This window comes from Sciurus carolinensis, chromosome 7, assembly GCF_902686445.1.
Source record: "Sciurus carolinensis chromosome 7, mSciCar1.2, whole genome shotgun sequence".
Taxonomy (NCBI): Eukaryota; Metazoa; Chordata; class Mammalia; order Rodentia; family Sciuridae; genus Sciurus; species Sciurus carolinensis.
In genome coordinates, this window is record NC_062219.1 from 113,932,617 (window position 1) to 113,948,312 (window position 15,696).

The following is a 15,696-nucleotide window of genomic DNA, read 5'->3' on the forward strand; positions in this document are numbered from 1 at the left end:
GGGGACCCTGTGCCCGTCTCTGTCTCCGCCGCGTTCTGGCCCTCACCCCAAACGCCCACAAAGCCTGTGGTTCCTGGCGGAGGAGCAGGCTTCGCCACCGCGTCCCCAGGACTTTGTTCTCCCTTATCGCCCGGACCTCCTGGCCTCTGGTGTTAGTTGAGAGGTCAACAAGTTGAGAAGTCTGCTGTGGCCGTGGTCCAGGGGAAAACACAGGAACAATGGCGCATGGTGTACCGGGACACCTGGCTTGGGGTCCTGCTTGCCAGGGCAGGGAGGCAGGGACTCGGCCACATGCAGGGAGTATAAAGGAGGAGTGCTGAGTCTCCAGTGCAGTGTGACTGAGGAGGTCAGAGTGGCGCTCCCTCAGTGACCAGCTGGCAGTCGGCATCATGAAGTGGATGGTGGTGGCCTTGCTCTGCCTCCAGGTCCTGGAGGTGTCAGCTTCAACTGTCAAGTGAGTGTGGGCCTGGCTGTGGGTGCAGGTCACTCAGGGAAGCCTGGAGGGCTGCAGGAGCAGCTGAGTCAGGGGACAGCAGCTGTGTGCAAGCTGGAATCCCTGCTGGGACCAGGGAAGGCTGCCCTTGCTGGTGCTGGGCAGGGCTCAGCGGGGAGCAGAGGAGCCTGGCCTCAGGGGCTTCTAGGGAAGGGAGAGGCACCATCCTCCCCGACTGAGGAGAGGAGGTGGTCCTGAGACAGAGTAGGGGGACTGTGCCCTCGCAGGCCCCTGCAAGGAGCGTGTGGTTTCTTCCTTCAGACAGAACCACCCTCTCCAGAGAAGGAGTAAGGCAACCCTCCTAGAAGTTTCCTGAAGACCCCAATTTACCAGCAGACACTCAAATCACATTAGCACCAACACCAATACCTGTAAATCTCTAGAAGAGGAGGTGGTGAAAATCAGGGTGGAGCAGGTGGGCTGGCTCAGGGGACAGCGGGACCCCAGCCTGCCACTCTGCCTGCTGTGCCACGGGGAAGGGTGCAGTGGGCCCTTCCTGTATGCAGCTTTATATCCACTCAGGCAGTCAACTCCGCATGGAAAATACTAGGGGCGATGCTGTTCCCTGGCTCCCTGGTGTGTCCTATGGGCTACCAGGCGCCAGAGTGTACCCGGGAAGGGACTCTCTTTGGGGTGAGCTTTGCTGACCCTGAGGTCTATTTCATTGTCCCATTTTCCTGGTTCTGGTGATGGCACCCAGGCCAGGCAAAAGGAAGGCAAAGGTCCTCCCACTGAGTCACATCCCAGACCTGAACCTGAAACAATGATACAACAAATATAACCAGAAGTCCTGGGAAGTGAAAGCCCCAGTGTCCAAGTCCCTCTCCCCTTCCTGGGTAGAATTTGCAGGCTGGTTGAGAGCAGAGGCTCAGGGCAGGAGAAGGACCCTGAGATGGGGTGAGGGCAGGCACTGGGGGAAGTTCCTTGTTCCCCGAATCTTGGGGCAGGCGCTGAGTGAGGTATGGAAGAAAGAGAGAGGGGAAGACAGAAGAGGAAATGGAAGAGAGGGGGCGGGGAACAGCGGGGAGAGAAGAAAGGAGACTGGAAGGTGGGAGGAGGAGGCCCAGCCCTGACACTCAGCCTCCCTAGGGTCCCCCTGAAGAAGCTGAAGACTATGCGTCAGACCATGAGGGAAAAGGGCTTGCTGGAGGAGTTCCTGAGGACCCACAAGCACGACCCGGCTCAGAAGTACCACTTCAGCGACTTCAGCGTGCTCTATGAGCCCATGACCTACATGGATGTGAGTGCTGGTGCTGCCAGGTGTCCCTGTTCCTGCTGCCCAGGGCTGTCCCTGTGCACCTACCCTGAAGCCACTCCCTTCTGCCAGTGCTGCCAGCCTGGGGGTCCCCACTGTGAGTGGCTCACTGGGCAGAGCATGGGGAGGGTCCCCTGGGGTCCTGGCAGCTGACTCACAGAGACCATGTGGCTGCCCTGGGCAGGCAGGCACCGAGGCCTGTGGGTTTGGGGCCTGGCTTGTGGTGCCACCCCAGGGCTGGGCTGTGCCTCCTGCTGTGCGCCAGGAGAAGCCTGGGCCTGCATCCCTCCCTTGCTACCAGCCTGCCCATGGCTCCCCAGGCTGCCTACTTTGGTGAGATCAGCATCGGGACTCCACCCCAGAACTTCCTGGTCCTGTTTGACACCGGCTCCTCCAACCTGTGGGTGCCCTCCATCTACTGCCAGAGCCTGGCCTGCAGTGAGTGCTGGGCTGGCCAGGGAGGGCCCGTGGGCAGGGCCGGGCACTGGCATCTGAGGGATGCAGGCAGGGAGGGCTGCTCACTCCTGCAGAGGACCAGGGACTTGTGCAGGACACAGGCCTCCACTAGCCAGAGGGAGGAGGCTGGCCCTGCCCTTGGGTGGCCCCCTGCCTTGCCCATGGTCAGGAAGCACCCCTTGCTCTCTGCCCCCACCTCACCCCTCCGGGTCACCCATCCTCCCTCTTGCTGGCTCAGGGACTGCTAGTCCCCTCCTGGAGACAACTTCCCCTGCAGGCCTCCCACTCCACTCTGCCATTCACTGAGTTCTCCCTGAGTGTCTCCCAGGGCCTGGACAGAGCTATGCTGGATCTGATCCCTGTCCCGGAGTCCTTTTGGGAGACAGAGGATCAGCATTTCCTAGCTGCCCTGGTTCCTGCCAAAGCCTTGTGGCAGACATCTCTGGTGCATGGGGACCCTCCTGGGGCACACCCATGCCACCTCCGCATCCAGTATGCCCATGGCCTGGGTGGATGGGGGTTGGGAATGGGTGGGTTCCTCTAGTTTCCACTGGGCTCTGTGCCAGGTTGTGGTGGGAAGAGACTGAGGAGCAGTGTGGGGTGCCCTGCCTCAGGCAGGTCATCATCCGGGCCTCCAAGGTATCTGTAAAACCTGGGCTTTGGGGCCAATGGCTTCCAGGTAGTATGAGCCAGGGGCCAAGATGTCAGCCCCTGCCTTGGTGACCCAGGTGGGTGCTGGAGCCTCAGGGTGGAGGACAAGGCAGAGGGACAGGTGGGGTGTGGCCGAGGAGCCTGAGAGCCAGGCAGCGTCGTCTCAGCTGGGACCTCCCTCCTCCCTCCGCAGCCACACACCCTCGCTTCAACCCCAGCCAGTCCTCCACCTTCTCCACCAACGGGCAGACCTTCTCCCTGCAGTACGGCAGTGGCAGCCTCACTGGCTTCTTCGGCTACGACACCCTGACTGTGAGTGCTCTGCCCGCCCCACCCTGGATGAGGGCTGAGAGGGCGGGCACTTCGGTGTGACTCCTCAGTCCCCTGGGGCCCTCCTGGGCCAGGCACGGGCGGCCTCCTGCACCAGACAGACGTGGCGCTCTGCAGTGGGAGCTGGACACCTGGATGCGGAGGTCTGGGCATGGTGGCAACAGCCAAGGAGGCTGCTCAGAAGAGAAGGCGGCTCAGGGAGCCTGTGGGATGTGGGGAGGGGCCAGAGGAGGAAGGACAAGGACCACGGAGGGGTGTCCGGGACATGGGGCTGGAGGACATGGAGGCAGTCAGGGGTGTCACCTCCCCTACACCTTGTCCTCTATCCCACAGGTGGAGAGCATCCAGGTCCCCAACCAGGAGTTCGGCCTGAGTGAGAAAGAGCCGGGGACGAATTTTGTCTATGCGCAGTTCGATGGCATCATGGGCCTGGCCTACCCTGCCCTGTCCATGGGGGGCGCCACCACAGCCTTGCAGGGCATGCTGCGGGTGGACGCCCTGTCCAGCCCCATCTTCAGCGTCTACCTCAGCAAGTGAGAGACGGCCCTGTGGGTCCCTACCTCCTGCCATGTCCCAACCTGGACACTTGAGGCCCAGTGCTGGGGGCGTGGAGGCTTCCCAGCAGTGGGTGCCTGGGCCTCACCTGTCCTAGAGCCTGGCCTCTGACTCTCCCGCCCCCTGCCCCTGTCCCAGCCCACTTGGACGTCCCTTTGCTCTTCTTGGCCAGGATGGTCCACACTTCTACATCCTGAACTTTCTTTTGTGTGTTGTTGCTCTGTTACCCCAGGTCTTGGGCCTGCCTCCTGCTCTGGGTCCTGAGAGCCCACTGCCTGTCCTGTGCTTCTCTCCATATGCTGACTTGCTGTCCCCTCTCCTCCATGTGTCTCTAGGTAGCCTGGAGTCTTCCTGTCTAGGCCCTCGTCTGGCACCTAACCAGTTTTCCTCCCTCCCAACAAGCAGGCCAGGTCATCAGTTTCCTGGACCTGACTTTTCTCCCTTCCAGTCCAGCATTCTTCCCCTTTACTGTCTGAGCCATTTCCATCTTCTTGCTGTGGCTTGGTGTCCTCACAGCAGTATGACCCTGTTACTCACACTCGGGACCCCTTGCTGGTGTACACTCCATGCGTAACCCCAGGAGTGCTCCCTTCTGCTACTGCTAAGAGGAAGCTCTGGAAGAATCCTGGCCTGCCTTGCCCTCCCCTCCACCAAGTCCTGCCCCTGTCCACTTCCAGCAGGAAAGGAACATGTTGGATTTGGGTGGGGCTCCTGGTGACAGGGTCCCCCATGTCATGAAATCAAAGGTAGAAGAGCCCAGTGTGTTGGGATGGGGCCGCAGGGAGAAGTTGCCCTTGAATAGTGTGTTGTGGGGTGCATCACTCAGGATTCTGGGGGGACACAGTGTCCTGTCCTCAGGGAACTCCCTCTGAATCCAGGGAAGGCTCTGTTTCCCTGTGAAGGTGACTGCTGAGCATGGACACCTTGTTCTTGGTCACTCCCTCACTTCCCCTTCCCTGTGTGTCCTGCAGCCAAGAGGGCTCCGAGGACGGTGGAGCGGTGATCTTCGGGGGCGTGGACGACAACCTGTACACGGGGGAGATCTCCTGGGCCCCTGTCACGCGGGAGCTCTACTGGCAGATCGGCATCGAGGAGTGAGTGTGGGGTGGGGGTCCCAGGGACTTTCTTGGACTGGGCTTCCTGGCACCCATGGCTCTCACATCCAAGTCTGCTGGGGTCTGGGACAGAGGACACCTGGGTCCTGCCCTTACCCAGATGTACAGGTGGTCTCTACAGAAGTACCAAAACTGGTCCATAGGAACGGGTGGGTGGGGGCACATCTGGAATCCCAGTCACCCGGGACCCCACAGATTAGAAACTGAGGTGTATGGGACAAGTAAGTTGTTCCACGTCCCCTTAACACACGATGGCCCTGGTGTAGAGTGCTTCTGGAAACTTCCTTCCCAGCCTATTTAGGGGGCCTTACATAGACTCAAAAGGAGTGTGAGGCAGGGGACTAGCTGCACTGGTGTCTGTGGTCCCCATCTGCATCGGGTGTGGCCGCCGCTCAGTGTGGGAAGATCTCCCCCGGCCGCCCTGACCTGGCTGGTTCAGGCTGCCTTCTTCTTGCCATTCAGGTTCTATGTTGGGGAGGAGGCTTCTGGCTGGTGCTCCCAGGGCTGCCAGGCCATGGTGGACACAGGAACCTCTCTGCTCACCGTGCCCCAGCAGTACCTGAGCTACCTTCTGCAAGCTATAGGGGCCAAGGAGGGCGAGTATGGACAGGTGGGTGTGGCACGGATGTCCCCTAGCCAGGAGAGGTCAGTCTAGTGGTGATATTGTTTCTGCAGTGTGGGCCCCTGTCAGTGTAATTTGGTGCCAAGCAAGCGAGCAACAAGGGACAACTCTTGTCTCCACATGGCCATGTCCTCTACCTCCCATGTGTCCTGGTGAAGGTAATGATCACATAATGTGCAGTAAGTGAGGAGTCCAGGTCCACTTTTCCTGTGTACATGGCTGCAGGTGTTTAAAGGACACCACGGGAAAGGGCAGTGTCCCCTCTCTCAGAAGGGCCAGGCAGGCAGGAGGAGCGTCCTTGATGTGGAACATTCCCAGGTCTCCCCACATGTCACCCACTCTAACTGCACATGTGGGACCCAGGAGGCGTCTACACAGCACCTGTCCTGAGCTGTGCCCTGTGGTCCAGAAGCAGGCCTGGGGCTCACGTGGGCCTGGGTGCTCAGCAGCTGCACAGCAGGTGCTCTTGGGAGGGAAATGAGGGACCTGGGCTGTTGTGCTCTGCAGTTTTTCGTGAACTGTGCTGACGTCCAGAACCTGCCCACCTTCACCTTCGTCATCAACGGTGTGCAGTTCCCTCTGCAGCCCTCCTCCTACATCCTCAACGTAAGTCCTGCTACCTGGGGCTGAGCCGCCTGGGCGGAGGACCAGGTGCAGAGAAACGCTCCCCTGGCCCTGTGCCATTCCTTGGATGTGCCACCTCGGATGATCCCCACTAGAAGAGCGTCCCCCATGATCACTCCGTATCTTAATTAGCGGTGAGGGGCTGTGTCTAGGGCTAGCCACTGTGTAGCCCGGGGCCTAGGGGCCTAGGCTGTCCCTCACGACGTCACAGCCTTTGATGAGGGAGATTCTCATTGTATTTGAGGAATGAAACCTTGGAGGTTCAGAGAGGTTAAATAGCTGATCCTGGGATGACAGATGATGAGGGGGAAGGGAAAGTTGCAATCCAAGTTAGCTTACTCTGAGCTTAACCTCCATTCTGAGTTGTTGCAAAGCAGGAACAGAAGGGAACTTTAGGAAGAAAAGGTACCCACCATGGGAACAGGTGATCCTGCAGAGGCCTCTGCATCCTGTATGTACCACTTGGAAATCCTTCCCAACCCCTGCTCTTGTGACAGACCAGCTGGTCTCTGAGTCCTCAGGGGCAGTCCTTGCCCTACGAATGTGTGACCCTGAACAGGACTCAGGTCTGAGCAGCGCTCAGGACAAATGTGATCAAATGAATGAGCACTCCCTTTGTGTGTTGAGCAGGAGGATGGCTACTGCTTCGTGGGCCTGGAGGCCACCTACGTGTCCTCAGGAAATGGCCAGCCCTTTTGGATTCTTGGGGACGTCTTCCTCAGGTCCTACTATTCCATCTTTGACATGGCCAACAACAGGGTGGGCTTCGCCACTGCTGCCTAGTGTTGCCCCTTGACATCTGCACTCCCGTCCTCCCTTGGCCCCACCTTGTCTGGGGCCCTCTGTCCTTCCTCTCTGCATTCTGCCTTCCTTTGTGGGCCTTCTCTACTAATAAATTGTATCCCATGTTGGTCAATCTGTTTTGTTTGGAGCTTTATTGTGGCCTGTAAGGTGTCCGTGGACTCAGGGAATGGTGAAAGTGGGAATATGGACATGTCTCACTGTGATAGATTGTGGGCCCACTAGGTTTCCTGGTGGGGTCACTGAAATTCTATTGGAAATGGGACCTACGGTCAGGCTTGGGGATTGTCACTGTGTCCCCCCACCCTCAATGGTTGGAGTGTCTTCACAGCTTCCCTCTAGAGAGGGTGACAGTGGTAAAGGGTCCCTAATCTAACAACCTGAAATGCTTGGTTGGTTCTCTTTACCACCTCCACAGCTGACTCTGACCCCAGGACCCACATGCACGTTCACTGGCAGTGTGACTGGGGGCACACTTCAAACTCGAGGCGTGTGTCTCCTCAGTTCTGAACCAACCTTGGGCAGAATTTTCTGAAGATTCTGGATACTCATGTGCACTTACAAACTTCATAGTGTCCTTGAGGGAGGAAGTTGAGCTTACTACTATTTCTAGGAGGGTTTCTGGAGGATGGGGACTGAGTTATGCTGACTGAATTTTACCGGGACTCCCATGTCCCAGGCCCTTCATTGGAATGAGTCCTCTCCTTTATCCACCTACATGATGGATATTTTATTGAGTTACATGGAATCAAGCCCACATGTCCTAATCAACTCGGGAAGAGGTGTTTCTCTCTGGACTTCATTCCTGTCACCCTTAGGAGTTTCCTAGCAAAACCCCAGATACCGGGGCAACAAAGTGTATGGAGGAGGGGCAGGGCAGGGTGGGAGAAGCAAGAAAAGTAGGGAGAGAAGGGGGAAGTAGGGAGGTAGACGGGAAAGAAGGAAAAAAAATCAAAGAATGATGGCTTAACATCCTCAATTTCCTAAAGAGTAAGGTGACGGACTTGACAGAAGGTCACAAAAATTTTTACCAGCACACCAGTAAGAACCAGCTGGTGATCTAGTGTAAATGGACATATAAGGCTGGCCAGGAATTGTGGAATCCGTTCTAGTCGTATTTCATCTCATTGAACCCAGACTTACCTCTTATGCTTAGGGACTAGTATAAAGGTCAAGATCCAGTTCCTGCAAACCCCTCCAAACCCGGAGGGGTGTGCCTTAGAAGGAGTTTCAGAGCAAAGTCACACCAACTGCATCCCCATCTCTCCTAGATTCGTGGAGAACCTACTGCAGGTCCCTCTTTGGGGATCAGACAGGTCATAGGATGTAATGCAGTGAGGTTTGGTTCGGGGCATCACTGAGCGTTGGAAGAAAACTGGTGAAAATGTAGACGAGGAACAGAAGTTCCAACTCTCCAACTTCCGCTCTGCGGAACTTCAAATCCCAGCATGCCTAGTAGATTGGCTGTAGCGAGGACTACGCTTCCCAGCGGGCGCCGCCGCAGGACGGCAGGGGGTGGGGCGGGGCGGGTGCAGGGCGGGTGCTGCCCTCTGCCGGGCGCGGCGGGAAGTGGGCGCGGAGTGACAGCCGGAGCCCGGGCGCCGGGCGCGGGGCTCGGTGACAGCGGAGGCGGCGGACGCGGGCGGGACGCAGGAGAGGCTGCGGCGCCGAGGGCGGCGGGAAGGGAGGGCGGGGCGGGCCTCCCTGGTGGCGCTTTGCCCGAGGAGTGCGGGAGCAGGCGGCGGGCGCAGCTCTCGGGCCGGGCACCCGAACTTGGGACAAGTTGCCGGAACCGCAGGCGGCGGACAGATTGACCTTCAGAGCGAGGTGAGCAGGGCCAAGGGGCAAGGGGCGCGTGGAGTGCGCGGGATCCCCTCCCCCGGCTCCTCAGCCCCCATCTCGTGGGCCAGGAGACAGGTGTTGGGGGGTGCGGGCTGGAGAAGGGAGCGGGACCGAGTGCGCCTCACCACCCCACCCAGCAGTTCGCCCAGTCCCGGGTGTTCGGCGTGTGGTCCGAGCGGCGCTGCCCGCTGAGTCGGGGAGCCCCTTCAGCCCCTCCCTTCGGGCTTGGGCCGGGGGCGGCTTCTCCGCGACCTTATGTAACCGGGCGGGAGGGGCCGGGGCGGGCATGGGCCTTCCCGGCCCGGGAGTAGGGAGTCGAAGTGGCGGGAGGCGTGGGAGTGAACTTGCAAGAAGTTTGAGGGACGCCTGGGCCCTGCACTCACCCCCCCACATACACTCCGGGCGACACCGTTGGGGCGGGTGATGCGGGGGAGGTGGTAGGAGGTAGGGGAGGTGTGCGGAGGCCGAGTCCGGCTCGGCCAGGCCCAGCCTGGATGGTCCGGGGGAGTGGGAGGGCCGGAGTGGCGCCACGCCCCGGGGGCTGGGCAGCTGCAGGGGGGCGGGTGGAAGTACCATCCCTCCTTCCCTTTCCGTCCCTTCCTCCCCCTTGGTCTCGAAGTCTCCCAGCCCCAATACCCTGGTGTCTCTGGGCAGTCCTTTTCTCCCCTTGCATTTTTTCCACTACCCTAGGGAACCCCAACCCCGGAGGGCACCGACCGCGCACCGCACTTTCTGCTTCCCTCGGAGCTCCCAGCCGTCCGTCCGCCTTCCTGAGCAGCGTCCCCCCTCCCCACTACCCCGACAGCGTCTCGGTCCCGAATCCCGGAAAGCACGTTCCCTTCCCTGTACCCCAGAGTCCGCGCCGCCCGCCCCCGGCTGTCCAGCCCCCCCGGGTCAGCGCTCCCATCTGCCCCTTCCAGTACCCCGAACAGATATTCCACCTAGCGCGTGCGCTTGCCTCCGCGAAGGGAGCGGATAGATGCCACCTTGGTACCCGCCCCTCGGCCCCCTCCCGGAGCGGGTTCTGGCTTCACGCACGGCTGCCCCGGGCTGCCCCGGGCTGCGCGAGCAGGTTCGCGCCGCAGCCGCCTGGCGCACCCCGGCCCCGCGCTCTGGGGAGGAAGGGAGGGCGCCCGGGCGGGGTTCGTCTGCGCCAGTGCCTGCTCTGCTCAGGCCCCCGCCTTCCATTCTCCTCCTGGGGCTTGACGCCGCGTCCTTTCCCGAACCCCCATCAGTTCTAGCCGTCGTCTTCTCACTTGTCTGTTCTTGGGGACCGTTCAGCGCCAACAGTTTCTTTCGGGATTAAACTTGAGCGCAGATTTTTTTTTTTTTTTTTTTTTTTTTTTGGGCTTAGTACTCGTTCCCTGGGGAATTGTCGGTTAATTACCGCCCGCTCCCACCCCTAACGCGTAGTGAGGGGGTGCTTGATCTTTCAGGGAAGGAAAAAAAAGGTCTCAGGGACTTGGCTTGAGGCCCCCGCACCCGCCCTGGCCAGATTCCGCTGGTCCAAATCTGGCAGTCTTGGGCAGTTGGGGTGAGGTGGAGGCTGTCTCTGGTTTCCACTAGCGTGGCCAGGTGCAGATGCACTGGGATCGAAGGCATAGGCCTGGCTCCTTGGCCTATTCCCTCTGAGACAGGTTTTTTCTCGCTTGAGAGACAGCCCCCAGGTCCTGCCCAGTCTGGGGAGAGGCAGCCAGCAATAGTTATTGGCAGTGGAAGGGGAAGTGCTGCCTTGGGAGCCCTGCCTGACAGTCTTGGGGTATGTTTTTATCATGCCTCAATTTCCCCAGTCCTGGGGAAAATAGCGACTCATCTGGCCTCTTTCTGCTGGCATCCTGGCTGAGACAGGAGAGCTGTGAACCAAAGGGTGTACTGAAGAACAGGGCTGTTTGGGGTGGACTCCATGCTCTGCTTCTTCTGGAGAGGAGTAAATTGTTGCTCACTGTTTACAAGGCCTGTTACAACTGCAGTGCTATTTTCCCCTAAACTCAGATCTGTTAGGTAGAGTCAAATGATGACCCAGCTTTGTAGGTTCTGGGTTCCATGGAAGGAGTATAGGGACAGGGCAGAGAATGTCTCAGGTGAGCCCTGAATCCAAGGGGAGCCAATTGGGCTTTTGAGGGCTAATGACCAGGCCATTAACAATCAGAGATTGGCCATGGGTTGTCCAGAGCAGGCAGGAACCCATTCAGGGTCCTGGGATGGTGGAGGTACCCGATGTGCATGCCCACTGCCAGTGAGGCCCCTCCTTTCATCTTCTTTTTGGGAAGTTGGGAAATAGGGGGGAAGGGACTCTACCCCTCTGGCCCAATTGCCCTTTGAGGGTATGACTTCTGGCCCTGATCCCTCCTGGGGCTCTGTTTATGGCTGTAATTGCATCATTAGCCAGAGTTTATAGAGTTACTTAGCACCTGCCCCCACAGGGAGTGGCCCAGCCACCCCCAGGCTTCTGTCTCTTCCTTTTCAAAGTCAACTCCATTTCTGCAGGCAGCAGGGGTTTCCCCAACTGAAGCTGGCATGAAAGCCAGGTTGGGCCTTTGTCCTGGGGATGGAGGGCAGTCAGCACTTGGGGCCCAGCTTGGGGCTGTCCTGGAGATGACAGTGGAAATTGGGTTGGCCTCCTCTGATTGGGGGTGGTGCAGGAGGGTGTTGAGGTTCCCAGAGCTGCCAGAAGTGTCCATATCACAGAATGCAGCAAGCCTATATGCAGATTATGCACCTCCTTATCTGAGAGGAGGGACTAGAAAGACCCTTACCTCCCAGGCTGTTGTAGGATTAAGGGCAGAGCAGTGAGTGAGGTGCACGGTGAGTACACACTGTTGCTCTTTAGGTTCCTGTGGGGTTTGTGCAAGGGATGCATGCTTGTATGTGTAGTTATGAGATTCTAGGTATTTAGGTCCCTCTGTGTAGATGAAGTGTGCATACATGTGTATGAGAGTATAACAATAACAATATTATATTAATAGGCTATTCATGTCTTCATGCTATGCTAGAGCAATATAACAAAATTTAGTTACAAATAATAGTTGCCAACATTTATTGTGTGTTAACTCTTTATATTGAGGTAGGAATTATTGTTTTTATTATACCAATTCAGAGATGTTAAGCAAGTTGCTGAAAGTCCTAACAGCCTGGGCATGGTGGGACTGGGATTCTAACCCAAGTCTGATTCCAAAGGGACCCTTAAAGAAAACCACTTCAGGGTTTCCCAGGAGTGCTTTCTTAAAAGGTTAGTATATGATAGTTTGAGAACCTTCTTTTTCCTGTCCAGGATGTATTTTCCTAGAACCACACCTGTCTCCTCACTTCTGTTCTAAGCTGCTGACACAGGTGACCAAAGATACCTGATGAGATCTTGTCCTGCCAGGCCAGGTGAGGAGATGGTTTCAGACTAAGCTATCTGGGACTCTTTGGAAACATCAGATGGCTCAGGATGGGAGCAGAGCATCCCATATTGACCCTTCTGGATGCCCAACTTTGTGCTATGGACTTCATGCCCATTAACCTACAGTGACGCCTTCAGAACTTTCTTGCTTAATCAAATATGGAGGAAAGGCTGTGGGACCTTTGAATGAGACCAGGACAGCAGTGAAAGTCATAGGGCACTGGACTGGGAGTCAGAGACTGCAGGCTGCCTCAGACTGGCCCTGTGGCTGGGGCAAATTTTGCTCTGCTCAGCCTCGGTTTCCATACCTGTGAACCCAGATTATCTGTGGGGTTCTCTCCAATGCGAATCCTTTACAGAACTTTTTCCAGTGTGCCAGGTCAGGCATCAGGGTTCAGAAATGGAGGAATATAGGGGTGTTTGGGGGGACTACTGGAATCCATGGGATGGAAATTAATGAAAGATTGCCCTGGTGAGGCAGTCAGGAGATATTTTGGGATCATAACTATAGCCACCATGTATTGAGCTCTGGCCCAGGTGTAACCTAGTCTCATGGAATTGTTCACACTGTGGACTCTGGGGCCTGGCTTGGAATCCCAACTCTGCCACTTACAATGTGTGACCCTGGGCAAGCTGCTTAGCCCCACTTTGCCTCAGTTTCCATACCTTAAAAAACAAAGATTATAGTAGCACCTACGTGGTAGTGCTCTAGTATACATATTGATGCATGAAGCACATTTAACACTTGGAGTAATATCTAATTACTCTTTTGGGTGGCAGAGATTGAACTCAGGGGCACTTTACCACCGAGTTACATCCCCAGGCCATTTTATTTCTTATTTTTCTGAGTTGCTGAGAGTCTCATTAAGTTGCTGAGTCTGGCCTTGAACTTGCGATTCTCCTGCCTTGGCCTTCCGAGTCGCTGGGATTACAGGTGTGCACCACTATGTTTGGCTATGATTAACTCTTAGAACTCATTTATTTCTTCACTTCTCATTTTTAAGTGAGGAAATAGAGGCATAGAGAACTCCAAGGAGGGAATAAAGACCTGTGGGTTCAGTCAGCTCTTCCTGTGTGTCTAATGCCTTCATATGTAATGTTGAACATGGAAACTTGCAGGCTCAGTGGCTAGAGTCCCATTCCCTGTGGACCACCCCAGCCCAGTTTCATGTAATCAGATGGTAGGAGCCTTGGCTTTGCCTGCAGCATCTCTGCCACCCACACATTGCCCCTTGGGCTTCCTTGGAGAGCATCCAGCCTAACCACTTACTACCCCCTCTGAGGTAGGACTCTCCCCTGGCCTCCTGGTGCCTCCCCCTCCTCCATCCCCTTGCCTCTGATGACACTGAGGACAAAGATAAAATCTCAGTGATAGAGGAGGCTCTGGAACTTATGGTACCCACAGGAGATGCTTTGCTGTGGGCTGACAGGCAGTGGGTGAGATCAGAGGGCAACAGACAGGGGCAGAAGCAACAGGCAGGGTCTTCACCAGCTTTCTGTCCTGGCTCTTAAATGGGAGCATAAGGAGGAGAAGAAATGAGGTGTGGTCATCCCCAGGCCTTGTGCAGCGTAGTCAGGGGCAGGCAACTTTATTGGGTCTTATGCAGACTGTGGAGGTCCCAAAGTTAGATATGCTGCTAGGAAGAGTGATCCAGGAATTCCTGCTGACTCTGTCTGGAAACCCAGGTCCACATCCCTCCTCCCAGCCCTTGTTCCTGCAGGTGCCTTCTGCCTCACCTGCCCCTGCCCCTGCCCCTAGCCAAATCTTTCTCTATCAAGACACCTTTCCATCTCACTGCAGCCTGGCTGTATGTTAGGATTACCTGGGAGCTCTTAGAAAATACCACTGCATCCAAACCTCGGTGGGAGGGACCTAGGCATCAATATTTTAAAAAGCCCCAGATGATTCTGATGCCATTTCTCTAGGCAGTGATTTTCACATGTGAGTGCATGAGAATCCCCAGGAGGAGTTGTTAAATCCCAGATTGATGTCCCCACCCCAGCGTGTCTCTTCCAGCAGGTCTGCTAGTCTAGGAGGTCTGGAATTGGAATTTCTAACAAGTTCTCGGGTGATGCCAATGTTCCTGGTCCCCAGAGCATGCTTAGAGAACCATTGCCTTAGGGACCTCTTGTCTTGCCCCTGCCCAGGCATCCTGGCCATGGTGCTGTGGACTGCTTTGGGCCAGTTAGGTCTGTGTCCATTTTGAAGGCAGGGACCATTTCTGAGACCATTTAGTGTCGCTCCCTCCCCCCAACTCTTACCCCCAAATCCCATGTAGTAGCCTATTTCATATTACTCTAACAAAATACCAGAGGCTGGATAGCTTTATAAAGAAAAAGTGTTTATTTAGCTCATAGTTCTGGTCAAAGGCCAAGAGACCACATCTGGTTATGGACTTCTTGCTGGTAGGGGTGGTACAGGGCATGGTAAGAGACACTGAGCACATGTGTGTCCCTTCTGGACTCTATCCCTCTTCTTATAAAACCATCAGTATTCAATCATGAGGGCCCCACCCTGATGACCTTATCCTAAGCACCTCCCAAATACCCCTGTCTCAACACAATAGTTTCTACCTTCTTCATACCTCAGAGCGGGGATTAAATATCAACATCTGAACCCTTAGATAACACTCAACCCATATCCCGACCTCTGCATCCCCTTAAACTGGCTGCTGCTTCCTTACATGGTTCTTGGTCCCATTCTTTAAGACAGTGCTTAAGAAGTGTGTGCTGGTTGATGAAGGCCAAGTAAGATGGACAAAGAAGGCTGATGCTAACCAGAGGGCATCCGAACCTGTGGCAGGAGCTGAAGCTGCTGCTCAGGCACTTGGGGCTGCAGGAGCCTTGTTGGAATAGGGGGCAGGTTCCAAAGCAAGCCTTCAGATCACTGGAAGGCCGCTGCTGAAAGACCTATTGGGTTTCCCTCTCACCCACAGAGGGCAAGTATTTTATCACTGTTTGAATTGCATTTCTTATTAATAGCACAAATAATAAAACACACACACACAAAAGCCATTCTCTTCTTTTCTTGCCCACACATAGGTTGGGAGGGTGGATGGAGGATCCCTGTTGGAGGTAGCTGTGTCTCCATCATCTTCTAGGAGGTCCTGGGCCTGGAGGGCATCAAATGGTCAGGAGGGCCTGGCAGCTCACCCTGGAGTTTGTGGGGGTAGAGCCTTGGAAACTGGAGGGAGTGAGGGTGAAACCCTGTGGGGGTGAGGAGGGTGGGGACAGGAGATTGGAGGGAAAGCTGGGAGTCTAAGCCAGTAGGTACATGGAACACTCCTCTGTCCACCCTGAGGTCAGAACTCTGGCCCTTTTTGCTCCATGCAGTATCACCTGGAGCCTGGAAGAGAGCCTTGAATATGGTGGCTACTCAGTGTATATTTGTGGAATGAATGAGTGAATGTAAGTCAAGGCACTATCATGTGCCCAGAAATGAGGACCCAAAAATGCTTGACCCACAATCTCCACCCTGCAGATGCTTCCCCATCTAATACCCAGGACCTTGTCCACAGCCGGACAAGGTCCTGAGCTTTCTGCCTCTGCCCTGCCCCCTGCTGCCCA

At 56.2% G+C, this 15,696-nt stretch overlaps 2 protein-coding genes across 3 annotated transcripts in view; both read left to right on the forward strand.

Moving 5' to 3' along the window:
* Positions 1-389: 389 nt before the first annotated feature.
* On the forward strand, positions 390-6,922 carry LOC124988731 (gastricsin-like). Its single transcript, XM_047558460.1, has 9 exons — positions 390-454; positions 1,583-1,733; positions 2,069-2,186; positions 3,049-3,167; positions 3,519-3,718; positions 4,712-4,834; positions 5,318-5,465; positions 5,985-6,083; positions 6,732-6,922. The coding sequence occupies exons 1-9, from the start codon at positions 390-392 to the stop codon at positions 6,882-6,884; spliced, it is 1,176 nt and encodes a 391-aa protein (XP_047414416.1). The 3' UTR covers positions 6,885-6,922.
* A 1,640-nt stretch (positions 6,923-8,562) lies between these two features.
* The window catches only part of Tfeb (transcription factor EB), a 46,760-nt gene continuing 39,626 nt past the window's right edge, over positions 8,563-15,696 (forward strand). The window contains exon 1 of one of the 2 annotated variants that reach the window (XM_047558642.1): positions 8,563-8,729. The gene's annotated coding sequence lies outside the window, so the exon portion shown is untranslated. The remainder of the gene's footprint in view (positions 8,730-15,696) is intronic. The other variant, XM_047558641.1, reaches the window with a different exon arrangement.

Bases quoted from the DNA above. Each gene is read 5' to 3' on its own strand.
- LOC124988731 (XM_047558460.1), top strand. From the start codon at position 390: ATGAAGTGGATGGTGGTGGCCTTGCTCTGCCTCCAGGTCCTGGAGGTG. The intron at 4,835-5,317 runs GTGAGTGTGGGG...CTTGCCATTCAG, and splicing joins TGGCAGATCGGCATCGAGGA to GTTCTATGTTGGGGAGGAGG. The intron at 5,466-5,984 runs GTGGGTGTGGCA...TGTGCTCTGCAG, and splicing joins AGGAGGGCGAGTATGGACAG to TTTTTCGTGAACTGTGCTGA.